This window comes from Mustelus asterias, chromosome 13, assembly GCF_964213995.1.
Source record: "Mustelus asterias chromosome 13, sMusAst1.hap1.1, whole genome shotgun sequence".
Classification (NCBI taxonomy): domain Eukaryota; kingdom Metazoa; phylum Chordata; class Chondrichthyes; order Carcharhiniformes; family Triakidae; genus Mustelus; species Mustelus asterias.
Genome location: NC_135813.1, coordinates 13,881,824 through 13,897,925, shown reverse-complemented (window position 1 = coordinate 13,897,925; position 16,102 = coordinate 13,881,824). Strand labels below are relative to the sequence as shown.

Genomic DNA, 16,102 nt, shown 5'->3' with positions numbered 1-16,102 from the left:
TCCTTTTTTCCCATTTGGGGATTTGTTGCATCAGTTGAAATTTTCAAAGCTGGGCGGAATGGATTTTTGTTAGGTAAGCTTATTGAGGATCGATAGATAAATGGACTTGAAGTGCAGATCAACCAGAATTTACCAGAGGGGGTAACAAATTTAAAACAGAGTTGAAGAGAATCTACTTCTCCTAAAGGGTTGTGAAACGGTGGAATCCGCTACTCCAAAGTGCGATGGATGCTGGGACAGTGAGTAAATTTAAGGAGGAGTTAGAGAGATTTTTAAATTAGCAATGGGTTGAAGGGTTATGGGGAGAAGGCAGGAAAATGGGGATGAGGAACATATCAGCCAGGATCGAATGGTGGAGCGGATTTGATGGGCCGAATGACCTAATTCTGCTCCTATATCTTATCAACTTATGAATCATAGAAACCCTACAGTACAGAAAGAGGCCATTCGGCCCATCGAGTCTGCACCGACCACAATCCCACCCACGCCCTACCCCCATATCCCTACATATTTTACCCACTAATCCCTCTAACCTACGCATCTCAGGACACTAAGGGGCAATTTTAGCATGGCCAATCAACCTAACCTGCACATCTTTGGACTGTGGGAGGAAACCGGAGCACCCAGAGGAAACCCACGCAGACACGAGGAGAATGTGCAAACTCCACACAGACCGTGACCCAAGCCGGGAATCGAACCCAGGTCCCTGGAGCTGTGAAGCAGCAGTGCTAACCACTGTGCTACCGTGCCACCCCAAATGACTTCCCAAATGGAGGAACAAACTTGAGTAACTGAATGGCCTATCCTTAATCTTGTGCTTTTCCGCCAATTATTTGCTTATATTTCTCCAGAACAGTGCTTTCAGAATATATAGTGCGTAGTAACTAAAACAAGTTTTTTTTTCTATTCTTGAGCCATTGCACATGCACACACAAATGCTGCTCTACAGATATATTAATTAACTTTTTGACTGTTCCAGCAGGTGTGTGAATTCATTGGACACTTGAGGACCATTGTTGCAATTGACTCTTAGTTTTTCCATTTCTGTAGAGTTACTTTACAAAAGTCATTGGGGGATTGTAACTACCTGCAGGAACCTGCTGGTTTCAGTTAGACTCCCACTTGTGGAAGAATGAGATCACTGTCGCCTCATTGACATGGCGGCAGCCAATTCAACCCATTACTAATTAAAAATCTGTCTAACTCCTCAAATTTACTCACTGTCCCAGCATCCATCGCACTTTGGAGTAGCGGATCCCACAGTTTCACAACCCTTTAGGAGAAGTAGATTCTCTTCAACTCTGTTTTAAATTTGTTACCCCGCTGGTAAATTCTGGTTGATCTGCACTTCAAGTCCATTTATCTATCGATCCTCAATAAGCTTACCTAACAAAAATCCATTCCGCCCAGCTTTGAAAATTTCAACTGATGCAACAAATCCCCAAATAGGAAAAAAGGAGACACAAAGTTAGTTATCCCACTGAAAGTAAAAGGTGAACCCTATTACGTGAAGAAACCAACAGCATGTGGCAAATTAGTGAAGAGAGAATCTGGTAGGTTTTGAAACGCACAATGATCAATTTGCTTATTACATCTGTTCTATGATCTGCACATTGATACGGAACGGGTAAGAAACAGCTGGAGGCCCTTTGGAAATTTGTCCTATTATTTAGAAAAAGAGAGAGCTTTAACCTCACTTAGCCTTGTTTGGGGAGTCGAATAAAGATTAAAAACCATTTTTTTCCCCCTCTCTTTTTCAGTATAATGCTCCGACCTCGCCTGCAGAATATGTTCACAGAGTGGGAAGGACAGCCCGGATTGGGTCCTGTGGAAATAGTCTCCTTTTCCTCACTCCCTCCGAAGCAGAATATGCAAATATACTTGTGTCTCACTATATCAGGTCAGTCATATCAAACAGGAAGGAACAAATACATTTGTTTTCTGAAGTTCTGGTACTGTTTTATTCAACATTTTAATTAATTGAAGCTATTTTTTGGGGGCAGAATTCCTTTTCTGGTACGGTTCCTTGTTGACCAGTCAGCAGTAGGGTCACCAACCCTCCAGGATCAGGATTCCAGGAATTGAAGATTAATCTGCAGCAGACTACTCTGTACAACCCTAGAGAAAAATCACAGGGACATCAAAAAAAGAGTTTTTGTTTAAATTTTCTTTGAACATTTCTCTTTACTAGATGTAAAAATATTGAAAATGGACAGGGGAGAAAAGGTTGTTTGGATGATGGTCAAGCATCATCCATTTAGATAATGAGTCTTTTTTGCTTTGCAGTTGGTGTAGGAATGCAGTGCGTCATAATTTTGATTTGATTTATTATTGTCACGTATTGGTGTGCAGTGAAAAGTATTGTTTCTTGCACGCTTTAGAGACCAAGCATACCATTCATAGGGAAGGAAAGGAGAGAGTGCAGAATGTAGTGTTACAGTCATAGCTAGGGTGTAGAGAAAGTTCAACTTCGTGCGAGGTAGGTCCACTCAAAAGTCTAACAGCAGCAGGGAAGAAGCTGTTCTCGAGTTGGTTGGTACATGACCTCAGACTTTTGTATCTTTTTTCCCGATATAAGAAGGTGGAAGCTGTCTGGGTGTGTGGGGTCCTTAATTATGCTGGCTACTTTTCCGAGGCAGCGGGAAGTGTAGACTTCCCAATTTGAGTCAATGGATGGGAGGTTGATTTGCATGATGGATTGGGCTACATTCACGACCTTTTGTAGTTTCTTGCGGTCTTGGGCAGAGCAGGAGCCATACCAAGCTGTGATACAATCAGAAAGAGTGCTTTCTATGATGCATCTGTAAAAGCTGGTGAGAGTCATAGCTGACATGCCAAATTTCCTTAGTCTCCTGAGAAAGTAGAGGCGTTGGTGGTCTTAACTATAGTGTCGGCATGGAGTGCCAGGACAGTTTGTTGGTCATCTGGACACCTAAAAACTTGAAGCTCTCGACCATTTCTACTTCATTCCCATTGATGTATTCCGGGACAAGCTTTTTCCACTACGCTCCCTGAAGTCTATGACTAAGGACGAACATGTCGGCCATGAATGACTGGGGCATGGGGGTAGGTCTTGTCGTGAAACCTCCAGGAATGCATTTGATCGGGTGACAAACCCGGACTGCAGTCTTGTGGTTAGGACCCTGAAATACTCAGGATCTGGTGCGTAATCACTTGCAACAGTGTGAGATTTAGTTTGAAAATTATATAGAACAGTTAAATCAACTTTCCGTGTCTGTTGAAGCCCCTAAAGCACGGCACTGTGTGTAAACTAAAATAATAGTTGAAATGAAGTTGTATCCTAGCATGTAGTAAATAATGTTGAATCGTAAGCTATTATCCTGCAGTTACAGAAGAAGCCTTGGCACAGCTGAGTGTTCTTTCTTGCTGAATGTGTTTTAGTTAATTTTCAAAGGAAGAGATGGTTATATTGGAAAATAGTGTGAAACTGTTGTCGATGCCAAGTGTTGACTTTAGGCACAACCAAATCTTGGGTGAGATTTCTCTAACCTTGTTCCTTGCCAATATCAACTGCTATGTACTATTTTGTGGATGGTTAGTTGCCCAAAAAAGAAAAATAGTTGAACAGAAATTGAAACTTCTCCAGTTTGACAATAACAGCAATGAGCTCAAATTGTGAAGTATTTTAGAGTTTAGATGTAACTAAGGCTGCATTTATACCACAGTTGTGGTGACAGTTGTATAATCTTTGCCTGAATTCAGTATCTGGGCCTGGCCAGTAGAAGCAAAGTAGGATAAGAGAGCTTTGTTCCACCTTGCATCGGGAATTTGTCTGAATTTTCGCACCCTATTTATACACAAACAAGTGGCTGTACGTTATATTGAAAGTATAAAAATGTCCCAAAGACATAATCGGACAGTAAAGAAGGAAGGAGATATTAGGAGGGATGAACAGGTGGGTTTTAAAGTGACCTTTTAAAAGGAGAGGGAGGTGCAAAGTTTAAGGAGGGAGTTCCAGAAGTTAGACTGAACGGTGGATGGAGGTGAGTGGTTGCATAAATGGCTAGTATTAGAGGAACAGAGAAAATAAGGAAATAACTGAAATTGCTAATAGCGATGAAGGAAGTTGGAGATCGGGGAGAGTGATACCTCGAAGGAATGTCAACACGATTGAGAATTTTAAATTGGAGGTGTTTGGAGACTAGGAATTTTAAAAATTCTTTCAAGAGATGTGGGCATCGCTTGAACAAAGTGGCTTGCTAAACCATTTCATAGAATCCCTACAGTACAGAAGGAGGCCATTCGGCCCATCAAGTCTGCACCGACCACAATCCTACCCAGGCCCTATTCCTGTATCCCATACATTCTTACCCTGCTAATCCCCCTGACACTAGGGTCAATTTAGCATGGCCAATCAACCTAACCCGCTTATCTTTGGACTATAGGAGGAAACCGGAGCACCTGCAGGAAACCCACGCAGACACGGGTAGAATGTGCAAACTCCACACAGACAGTGATCCGAGGCTGGAATTGAACCTGGGACCCTGGCGCTGTGAGGCAGCAGTGCCAGCCACTGTGACGCCCAGAGGGCATTTAAGAACTGACCATAATGCTGTGGATCAAGAGTCACATGTAGGGCATTAGTGAACCAGATGAGCTTTTATGACAATCGGCAATGGTTTCATGGTCATCATTAGACTTTTAATTCCAGATTTAATTTATTGAATTCAAATTTCACCATCTGCCCTGGTGGGACCCAGGTGACATTACTCTTGGTCTCTATATTGCTAGCCCAGTGACAATACCATTACACCATCGCCTCCTCAATGTAAGCCATCAAGAGCAGAGGCCAAAATTGAGCCAAGTAGGATACAGGCAGCAGAGCTTTGGAAGAGCTGAAGATCATTAAGTAGTCAAATCTGGAATTGACAGAGAAAGGATGAGAGGTTTTTTTTATTCATTCATGGGACACTGGAGTCGCTGGCTGGCCAGCATTTATTGCCCATCCCTAGTTGCCTTTGGAGGGCAGTTAAGAGTCAACCACATTGCTGTGGCTCTGGAGTCACATGTAGGCCAGACCAGGTAAGGACAGCAGATTTCCTTCCCTAAAGGACATGAGTGAACCAAATGGGTTTTTCCAACAATTGACTTTGTTTCATTGTCATCAGTAGATTCTTAATTCCAGATATTTATTATTGAATTCAAATTCCACCATCTGCCATGGCAGGATTCGAACCCAGGTCCCCAGAACATTAGCTGAGTTTCTGGATTAATAGTATAGCGATAATACCACTAGGCCGTTGCCTTCCCTGAGTTTGAGCAGCATATGGGCTGAAGCAGGAGATGTGACAAATGTGGACATAGGCAGTCCTTGGCTTGGAGAATATATGGGGTTGAAAGCTTGTCACAGGGTTAAAATAAGGTGTTATGATTACAAACAGTCTGGCTTAGCCTGTGATGATGTTTGGAGGGGCGGGGGGTGGAATCACTGCTAAGGATATGGAGTTTATGGAAGAATCCAAAGACAATAGCCACAGTCTTCCCAAAGTTTGAAGGAGGAAGTTGAAGCTCATTGGACAACTCGTCTGACAATGCTGGATGTCATCAGTACACATGTGAAGCTGACTCCATTATTGATATCTTGCATTTACAGTAAGGATAAGGGAGTGGAGGGGCCAAAGATAGATTCTTGGGGGGGCTCTAGAAATAATTGACCGGGGCAAGAAGAACAATAATTGCCAGAGATATTCTGGTTACAATCAGGTATGAGAGCAGCCAAGTGAATATAAATCCATATAAATGGGCGGCACGGTAGCACAGTGGTTAGCACTGGTGCTTCGCAGCTCCAGGGAGCTGGGTTCGATTCCTGGCTTGGGTCACTGTCTGTATGGAGTTTGCACATTCTCCTCGTGTCTGCGTGGGTTTCCTCCGGGTGCTCCTGTTTCCTCCCACAGTCCAAACATGTGCGGGTTAGGTTGATTGGCCATGCTAAAATTGCCCTTAGTGTCCTGGGATGCGTAGGTTAGAGGGATTAGTGGGGAAATATGTAGGGATATGGGGGTAGAGCCTGGGTGGGATTGTGGTCGGTGCAGACTCGATGGGCCAAATGGCCTCTTTCTGTGCTGTGGGGTTTCTATGATTTCTATGATTCTATGAAATCCAAAAATCCAGATAACAGGAAACAGGCAGCAGAAGAACATAGTGTGGTTAACCATGTCAAAGGCTGCAATGATGTTTAGGAGGAAAGGGAGAAATAATGCATCACAGTCACAATGATTTGTGATTTTAAATAAGGCCGGTTCAGTGCTATGGCAAAGTTGGAAACCTGATTTGAAGAGATTGAAACATGAAGATGCAAGAAAGATTTTTTTATTATTATTAATTCATGGGATGTGGGTGTTGCTGGCTGGGCCAGAATTTATTGCCCATTTTTAATTGCCCTTGAACTGAGTGGCCTGATGGGCCATTTCAGAGGGCAGTTAAGAGTCAACTGCATTGCTGTGGATCTGGAGTAGGACAGACTGGATAAGGACAGGATTCGGGAAGCAACAACACGTTCAAGGACTTAGGAACAGGAAAGCAAGTTGGAAATTGGGTCCTAGTTTGGAAGCTCAGGAATCAAGAATAGATTTGGCTCCATAGTGAACTTTTGTGCTTTTGTTTTCTGCCCCTGATTTACATGGAGCAGCATATTTTCCACAGTCTTGCAGGCTGTTTTTTAAAATCATTTTGAAAGACATTCTTGGGATCAGAGCAGTTTGATCTGCTGGAAGGGACAATGCACAATACTACATACTCGGACTAACAATAGCACCAGTTCAAAGTAACATCACTTCAGTAAATTTGTGTCAGAAGTGTACTTTGGAATTTGACAAAATCATGCTAAGCCAAGGACATTGAGCAAGTGCTTTTCTATAAAGGTGGTTGCACCAGCACTTACAAGTTATTTAATTATGTCATTTGGTAATCTCCTGCTTATTGAGTGAAGAGTCTTATATTAGCATTGGTCAGTGTCTTGTCTTAAGCACTTATATTGCAAAGGTGATGCGAACTGTGAATCCCTTAAAAACATTCTGCTACTGTCCTCTGTACTAGGCAAAAAAAAAAAACTACACACTGGGTTTTTGGCCCAAATCTTAAATTAAATTGTCAGAACTGTCTTCATAATGCTCTGTTTATAATACTGGACAGCAATTTATTTTGACGGCGTGTGTTGCACCATGCTGCAAACTGCCTTTATGGATCATTGGTGCAATTCATCAGCTTTCATCGTCCGCTCATTCATTCACTGAGTCAGGCATGTATGGTTCCCAGCACTGATCGCAAGCTCAGCTGTCATCGGCTTGCTGCCTAGCTTGTCCATGTGTACATTGTAGTCTGCAGTGCCTAAACTCCCTCCACAACTTTTATTGAAACAAAGATAAATCGGAGGGTAATCTTTCTTCCTGCAATGGGTAAAGTCAGAACAAAATTCTTTTAAGTAATCTGGTTTAACTTTGGAAAGAAGAATTTTTTAAAAGTTTTTCCATGTATTGAAAATTCATTTACATCATGTACAAGATTGTCATAAATGTTGTGGATTTGTCCAGTATCTTGATCTAATTGGTCTTGTTTTCTCAATCCAAAGCCTCCCTGCTTTTAAAGTATTTTTCTTCGTTAGTCCCCTTGGTCTCGCCAGTTATAGCCAGATATCCTGCTCTCATACTGCTGCGTGGGATATTTTGAAATGGATGGCTAGAACATATGTTAACACCCGGAGTGCCTCTGCCTCCATCTTTATGGGAAAGTTCCTAGTTTCAGTTCAGTTTCCTTATGGTACTCCCAGGACAGGTAACTTGCCATGGTTATAGACATGACCTATAACTTTTGTCGCAAACTGCTGGAAGCCACTAAGTTTTCTGTTCTATATCCTAGCAGGAGAGTCTCAACATGAAACTTTACAATACTCTTATGACACATATCAGTGCAGTTTTACAGTGTTTAATTCACAAGGAACAACATAAAAATATATAATTAATACACCCACAAATAATTATGGAATACATGTGTTATCAAGAAATGGCACTTAACACAGCAAAATTTTACATGTCTTACGGAGTCTGCTGTCGTTCAGTTGATAGCATTCTTGGCTCTAAATCAGAAGGTTGTGGGTTCAAGTTTCACTCCAGGACTTGAACACATAATATCAAGGCTGATACCCCAGTGCAGCACTGAGTGAGTACTGCACTGTCGGAGATGCCGTCTTTTGGATGAGATACAAAATTGTACTCTCTGCACCCATCTGCACTCTCAGATGGATGTAAAAGATGCCATGGCACTATTTCAAAGAGCAGGAGTGTTAATCTCTGATGTCCAGGCCAATATTTATCCTTTAATCAACATTACAAAAACCGATTATCTGGTCATTATTGCATTGTTGTTTGTGGCAGTTTGATGTTTGCAAAATGGCTGCCCATTTCCTCCATTACAATATTGACTACATTTTGAAAGTAATTCATTTGCTGGACCGCACTTTGGAACTTTAGAACTATGTTATTAAATGGTATTGTCAAAATGGTAAATACAATTGTCACAAAAGGCACCATTTAATGCAAGCCTTTATATGTAGCAGCTGATTTTGTCCCCAGTGTTCACTGTTGGATAATACTTGCTGCATTTTTGTAAAAATAACCAAGTCACCCATTCTATAACATAGTTCTAAAGTTTACCATTAATTACCTCAGCACTCAGCTGCTGTCCATAAAGATTATCTGCCAGATTGCTTAGAAATGTTATTTTTGGTTCTTCATTAATTGCCGGGTAGCTGCAGTTTAGGTGCAGAATTCCATTCGATTCTTCCGACTATGTAATGAAAAGAAATTGAAAGCTGTTCCATGGTGAAATCGAATTTCTGTGATTCAAGTACATGGTTGAAAACTGGCTGGTAGGCACGATGACCTGGTGTTTACAGGGAGGGAGTGAGTGTTTCGTTTGTTTGGAGTGAACTTTCTCTCAATTTACTTGCATAGAACTGATTTTAAAAAAAAGAGAGAGCTGCAAAAGCATTGCAGTGTTGGTGTCAGTAATTTGTGCGAAAGAGGGGAAAGCTGCTTCTAGTTGATGGCAACAATAATATGTGCATCTTGGTGTGTCAGTAGCAGAGGTTTGTGGGAATGATTATTAATAGCAACAGCACAAAATACAGAAGCAAGTCTCTAACAGGGATGTTATCAACAAAACTAAAAAGTCGCTTACAATCTTTACTTGTAAAGCAGGATTTTGTGAGCAGGGTTTTTAATCTGTTTTTACTTTTGCAGAAGGGTTGTCTGTTCTAGTTTCTCTTCAATTAGCAAATCTGAGTGTAAAGATCACTGAAACCAGCTTGGAGTGGCAGATGTGTGTGGGTGGTTGTTCATGGGCCTGTGTAAAATTGAACTAGTATGTGCTTAAATCAGTAAATAATGTGGATGAGTGTAGGTTGGCTGCTAAAAGTGTTTCCCTTTAATTTGAAAAACCTAGGTGAAGGGTAAACCCAGTTAGGCAGACCTTCCCCAGCAATGAACAGAACAGAAGAGAAATCCGGAAATTGTGGTTGGCCTATGTGTACTACAATGCGATGGCACAGTGGTTAGCACTGCTGCCCCACAGCATCAGGGATCTGGCTTCGATTCCCGGCTTGGGTCACTGTCTGCGTGGAGTCTGCACATTCTCCCTGTGTCTATGTAGGTTTCCTCCGGGTGCTCCGGTTTCCTCCCACAGTCCGAAAGACATGCTAGTTAGGTGCACTGGCCATGCTAAATTCTCCCTCGGTGTACCCGAACCGGCGCCGGAGTGTGGCAGCTAGGGGACTTCCACAATTGCAGTGTTAATGTGAGCCTACTTGTGACAGTAATAAGTACTAAAAGTGTAGGAGGATGACGGGGAAGTCTTGGGGCGGCATGAAGCTGTTGGGTTTTCAGGCGCTTGGAAAGGATGTGTTAAATGAAGCAGCGACCTGGAATAGATGGTTATACCTGGAAATTTGCTTGTATTTTTTTTTACACTGAAGACTTAAAGGTGCGCATGCATTTTCTGTTCTGATGAGAGTTTTATTACAGTAAAACACATAAATCAGCAGAGCCTGTAACTGAATAATCTGGACTCCTGCCTTGCTTTCATATTTCCTCCAATCCGGAAGAAGGATGAGCAGGTCAATAGAATAGACCACCTGCTATCCTGCTGCTGTCAGTGCCATTGGCGTTTTGCCTCGGGCTGCACTTATTGCTGGTCAGGATGGCCTATGACCATTTTTAATTAGCAATTCTAATCAAAATTACAATTAAAATCTTTTTGCACAGCAGTTGAGAAACTGTGCATTATTCTGTTTTTTTTTTACCCCTTGGTGTTGGGGAGAATTTTAATTTGGTGATTATGGTAGATTTAAATTCACAACACTTTATATTGAATATAAATTTGAAGAGTCTTGTGATGCACTGTGTCTCCACCCCCCCCACCACCCTTTTTGCTGTATCACGTATATCATGCTCTGTTTGTGAACTGCTCACAGAAGCTCCACAGCCAGCCTCGCAATTTCTCAACTCTGATTGCTCATTCACTGATTCATCCAGACAAGTGTGGCTTCAGCCTGGCACGGGCACTCAGATGATGGCTCCCTGCTGTGATTCAGTTCAAATATCTTGGAGATTGGTGCCTGGCAGGCTGCCAGGAGAGAATGGCATGGAATCATCAGTGCTATCACTATTACCCCCTCCTCCCCACCATTTTAATCCATGATGTTTTCATTAACCTTTCACAATAATTGTCATACAGTACATTTCACTTAAATGTACCCCTGACACATACATAGTTAATGAGGAAATGTGGGCTTAGAACAGCCTGATGCAGGATGTTGAATTACTTGATGTTAAAGGAGGAAAAAGGGGGCAATCTACAAATTAAAAATGAGGAAAGAAAAGAATAACAGTAGAGAACTAAAAAGCACTAACCAAACAGGAAATAAGGACACGAGGATGCAAAAGAACATGTCTGCACCTTCTCCCCGTGTCTGCGTGGGTTTCCTCCGGGTGCTGCGGTTTCCTCCCACAGTCTGAAAGACGTGCTGGTTAGGTGCATTAACCCGAACAGGCGCCGGAGTGTGGCGACGAGGGGAATTTCACAGTAACTTCATCGCAGTGTTAATGTAAGGCTTACTTGTGACTAATAAATAAACTTTAACTTTATGGGGGTAGGGGGGATCAGAATAGCAAAATAGACTACCTTTATTCACATAAAAGTGCAGCTGGAGACTGAGTGCAGTGGGGCCGAGTGCTTAAATCTAGGAATTTGATAAGTGAGGGAAGTCGGCGCAAAGAGTGAGGAGGTGTTCTGACCTTTTGACAAAAAAGGGAGTGGTCCGAGGGAGGGAGCTCGAGACGGTGAGACCTAGGAGCTGAAGCCTGGAGGCATTAAGTGGATGTGCAGGTATTTGTGCAGGGATAATTTGTTAGATTGATATGTTCCGGAACCAACCAGGGAACATGTGGTAATGTATAATGAAACAGGATTAATAAATAACCTCATGGTAAATTATTCTGTAGGTAAGAGTGATCATAACATGGTAAAATGTCACAGATAATGGGATTGGTGCAAAAACAACTTGGTCTGGTGATCAAGTGAACCCTATCGTTCTCTCTTCCTAACTCCCATGCGCACATACCTAGGTAAACTAAATCTCTCTTAACAGTATTGTGTTACCACTAGTATTGGCGGGAAATATATGACATTTTTCTGTTCCTTTAGTGTCTCTGAAATGAAAATGGAGAACATGCTTTCATCACTTTTGGTGGAGCACTTTACAAGAAAACAATCTGGACAAAAGGTTTGTGGTGTTTTTTTTGTTTCCTTTTGCATTACAGCAGTGTATTCGGGTACGAGTGTATTAAGAATCTTGTGTTAATAGTGCTGAGACTTCCTGAATGGATAAAGGCAGAAGGTAGACCTTCTCTTGGACAACAATGATGGCAGCTCATTTCCCAAAGTTTATAATCAATGCGTTTTCAATCACCACGTGAACTACGTCAAAACTGTCTGTTTTTGATGTTACCATGGGCAACTGTCTTTTTTAAATGTGACTTTATTCCAGGTGCTCACAACTTGGAAAAGTGAATGAAGGATTTCCCTCCCCAAATGCAGCAACAGCTGGTTACTTTTAGTTACAAGGGTCAGAATTTACAGGCAATTACCTTGAGTGGGAGAGAGTGCCAGTGTCTTGAGAGGTGTAAAAAAATCTTCAACGTTCAGAATCAGTGACTAATGTTTTGAGCACGTACACGATTACAGCTTGCTATAGAGGGAGTACAGCGAAGGTTTACCAGGCTGATTCCAACAGGTCTGTCATATGATTTTGATTTGATTCATTATTGTCACATGTATACAGGGAAAAGTAATGTTTCTTGTGCACTATACAGACAAAGCATACCATTCGTACAGAAGGAAACAAGAGAGTGCAGAAACGTAGCGAGAGTGTTACAGTCATAGCTAGGGTGTAGAGAAAGATCAACTTAATGCATGATAGGGCCATTCAAATGTCTGATGGCAGCAGGGAAGAAGCTGCTCTTGAGTCGGTTGGTATGCGACCTCAGACTTTTGTATCTTTTTTACGACGGAAGAAAGTGGAAGAGGGAATGTCCGAGGTGCGTGGGGTCCTTAATTATGCTGGCTGTTAGGCAACGGGAAGTGTAGACAGTCAATGGATGGGGAGGCTGATGGATTGGGCTACAAAACTACCTTTTGTAGTTTCTTGTCAGTCTTGGGCAGAGCAGGAGTCATACCAAGCTGTGCTACAATCTTGCCCCTCGAGCCTGCTCCGCCATTCAATAAGATCATGGCTGATCTTTTTGTGGACTCAGCTCCACTTACCCGCCCGCTCACCATAATCCTTAATTTCTTTACTGTTCAAAAATTTATCTATCCTTGCCTTAAAAACATTCAATGAGATAGCCTCAACTGCTTCACTGGGCAGGGAATTCCACAGATTCACAACCCTTTGTGTGAAGAAGTTCCTCCTCAACTCAGTCCTAAATCTGCTTCCCCTTATTTTGAGGCTATGCCCCGTAGTTCTAGTTTCACCCCCCAGTGGAAACAACTTCCCTGCTTCTATCTTATCTATTCCCTTCATAATCTTACATGTTTCTATAAGATCTCCCCTCATTCTTCTGAATTCCAATGAGTATAGCCCCAGTCTACTCAGTCTCTTCTCATAAGCCAACCCTCTCAACTCCGGAATCAACCTAGTGAATCTCCTCTGTACCCCCTCCAGTGCCAGTATATCCTTTCTCGAGTAAGGAGACCAAAACTGTACACAGTACTCCAGGTGTGGCCTCACCAGCACCTTATACAGCTGCAACATAACCTCGCTGTTTTTAAACTCCATCCCTCTAGCAATGAAGGACAAAATTCCATTTGCCTTCTTAATTACCTGCTGCACCTGCAAACCAACTCTTTCAGATTCCTGCACAAGGACACCCAGGTCCTTCTGCACAGCAGCATGCTGCAATTTTTTACTATTTAAATAATAGTCCATTTTGCTGTTATTCCTACCAAAATGGATGACCTCACATTTACCAACATTGTACTCCATCTGCCAGACCCTCACCCCTCACCTAGATTATCTATATCCCTTTGCAGACTTTCAGCGTCCTCTGCATACTTTGCTCTTCCACCCATCTTGGTGTCAATTGCGAATTTTGACACACTACACTTGATCCCCAACTCCAAATCATCTATGTAAATCGTAAACCATTGCAGTCCCAACACTGACCCCTGAGGCACACCACTAGTCACTGATCGCCAACCAGAAAAACACCCATTTACCCCCACTCTTTGCTTTCTGTTAGTTAACCAATCCTCTATCCATGCTAATACATTACCCGTAACACTGTGCACCTTTATCTTATGTAGCAGTCTTTGGTGCGGCACCTTGTCAAATGCCTTCTGGAAATCCAGATACACCACATCCACAGATTCCCCATTGTCCACTGCGCATGTAATGTTCTCAAAGAATTCCACCAAATTAGTCAAACATGACCTTCCCTTCATGAACCCATGCTGCGTCTTACTAATGGGACAATTTATATCCAGATGTCTCGCTATTTCTTCCTTGATGATAGATTCAAGCATTTTCCCTACTACAAAAGTTAAGCTAACCAGCCTATAGTTACCTGCCTTTTGTGTACCTCCTTTTTTAAACAGTGTCATCATATTTGCTGTTTTCCAATCTGCGGGAACCACCCCAGAGTCCAGCGAATTTTGGTAAATTACCACTAGTGCATTTGCTATTTCCCCCGCCATCTCTTTTAGTACCTTGGGATGCATTCCATCAGGACCAGGAGACTTGTCTATCTTTAACTCCATTAACTTGCCCAACACTACCTCTTTCGTGATAATAGTTTCTAGGTTCTCAGCTGCCATAGCCTTCCTGTCATCAATTTTTGGCATGTTATTTGTGTCTTCCGCTGTGAAGACCGACACAAAATACCTGTTCAATGCCTCAGCCATTTTCTCATTTCCAGTTATTACATCCCCCTTCTCATCCTCTAAAGGACCAGTGTTTACTTTCACCACTCTTTTTTTCATTTTATATATTTGTAGAAACTTTTGCTATCTGTTTTTATATCCTGAGCTAGTTTACTCATAATCCATCTTGCCTTTCTTTATAGCTTTTTTCGTGGCTTTCTGTTGACCTTTAAAGATTTCCCAATCCTCTAGGTTCCCACTAATCTTTGCCACGTTGTATGCATTTTCTTTCAATTTGATACCCTCCTTTGTTTCCTTAGATATCCATGGCTGATTATCTCTTTTTCCACAGTCCTTCCTTATCACTGGTATATACTATTGCTAAGCACTGTGAAAGAGCGCTTTGAAAGTCCTCCACTGTTCCTCAATTGTCCCACCATAAAGTTTTTGCTCCCAGTCTACCTTAGCCATCTCCTAGGTGTTCCAAGGTTGAGTGCAGGGTCAGAGAGATGGCGCCTGCAATGGACCTGTGGCAACGGTAGGTGAACTGTAGTGGATCCAGGCAGTCCGGGAGGCTGGAATTGATTCGTGCCATGATTAACCTTTCGAAGCACTTCATAATGATGGATGTCAGAGCCACCGGACAATAGTCATTGAGGCACGCTGCTTGGCTTTTCTTTGGTACTGGGATGATGGTCGTCGTCTTGAAGCCGATAGGGACCTCAGATTGTTGTAAAGAGAGGTTGAAGATGTCTGCGAATACCCCCGCCAGCTGATCCACGCAGGATCTGAGTGCTTGTCCGGGTACCCTATCAGGGCCAGTCCCTTTCTGTGGGTTGACGTTCGTGAAGGCTGCTCTGACATCTGCAATGGTGACCCCAGATACAGGTTAATCCGAGGCTTCCAGGGTGGAGGGCGTGGCTCTCACTGACCTCTTGCTCAAAATGGGCGTAGAATGCATTGAGCTCATCAGAGAGGGGTGCATTGGAGCCGGCGATTTTACATGTCTTCATCTTGTAGCCTGTTATTTCTTGCAGATCTTGCCATTGTCAGCGGGGGGCCATATGGCTAGCCTGAGACTCTAGCTTGGTCCGGTACTGTCTTTTGGCATCTTTTGATGGATCTCCTTAGATCATATCTGGCTTTCTTGTATAGGTCAGGGTCACCTGACTTGAATGTCTCAGATCTAGACTTCAGCAAGCAGTGGATATCCCTGTTCATCCTTGGTTTCTGGGTTGGGAAACATGCAGATTTGCTTCTTTGGCACAGTCTTCTACACACTTACTAATGAAGTCAGTTACTGTAGTGGCGTACTCATTCAGGTTGGTCGCAGAGTCCACTGACTCTAAACAGTCCCATAGGAGATCATTCCTCAGACCAACATTGCATGACTTTCTTTGATGGATTCTCCCGCTTCAGTTGTTGCTTGTAATTTGGGAGCAGGAGCACAGCCTTGTGGTCTGTTTTCCAAAGTGTGGGCAGGCGTTAGAGTGGTAGGCAAGTTTGATATTTGTGTCGTAATAGTCTAGGATGTTTGGGCCTCTGGTGGAACAGGAGACATGTTGGTGGCAACTTGGTAGTACACCCTTGAGCTTGGCCTGATTGAAGTCCTCGGCCACGATGAACAAGGCCTCGGGATGTTTCGTCTCGAGGCTATTTGTAGTGGTGT

At 42.7% G+C, this 16,102-nt stretch overlaps 1 protein-coding gene across 1 annotated transcript in view; it reads left to right on the top strand.

The window, feature by feature from the left end:
• Positions 1 to 16,102, top strand: part of ddx31 (DEAD (Asp-Glu-Ala-Asp) box polypeptide 31) — a 122,205-nt gene that overhangs the window by 49,112 nt on the left and 56,991 nt on the right. Inside the window, exons 16-17 of the mRNA XM_078226375.1 lie at positions 1,761 to 1,900; positions 11,719 to 11,797. Coding sequence (XP_078082501.1) covers positions 1,761 to 1,900; positions 11,719 to 11,797 — 219 coding nt within the window. The remainder of the gene's footprint in view (positions 1 to 1,760; positions 1,901 to 11,718; positions 11,798 to 16,102) is intronic.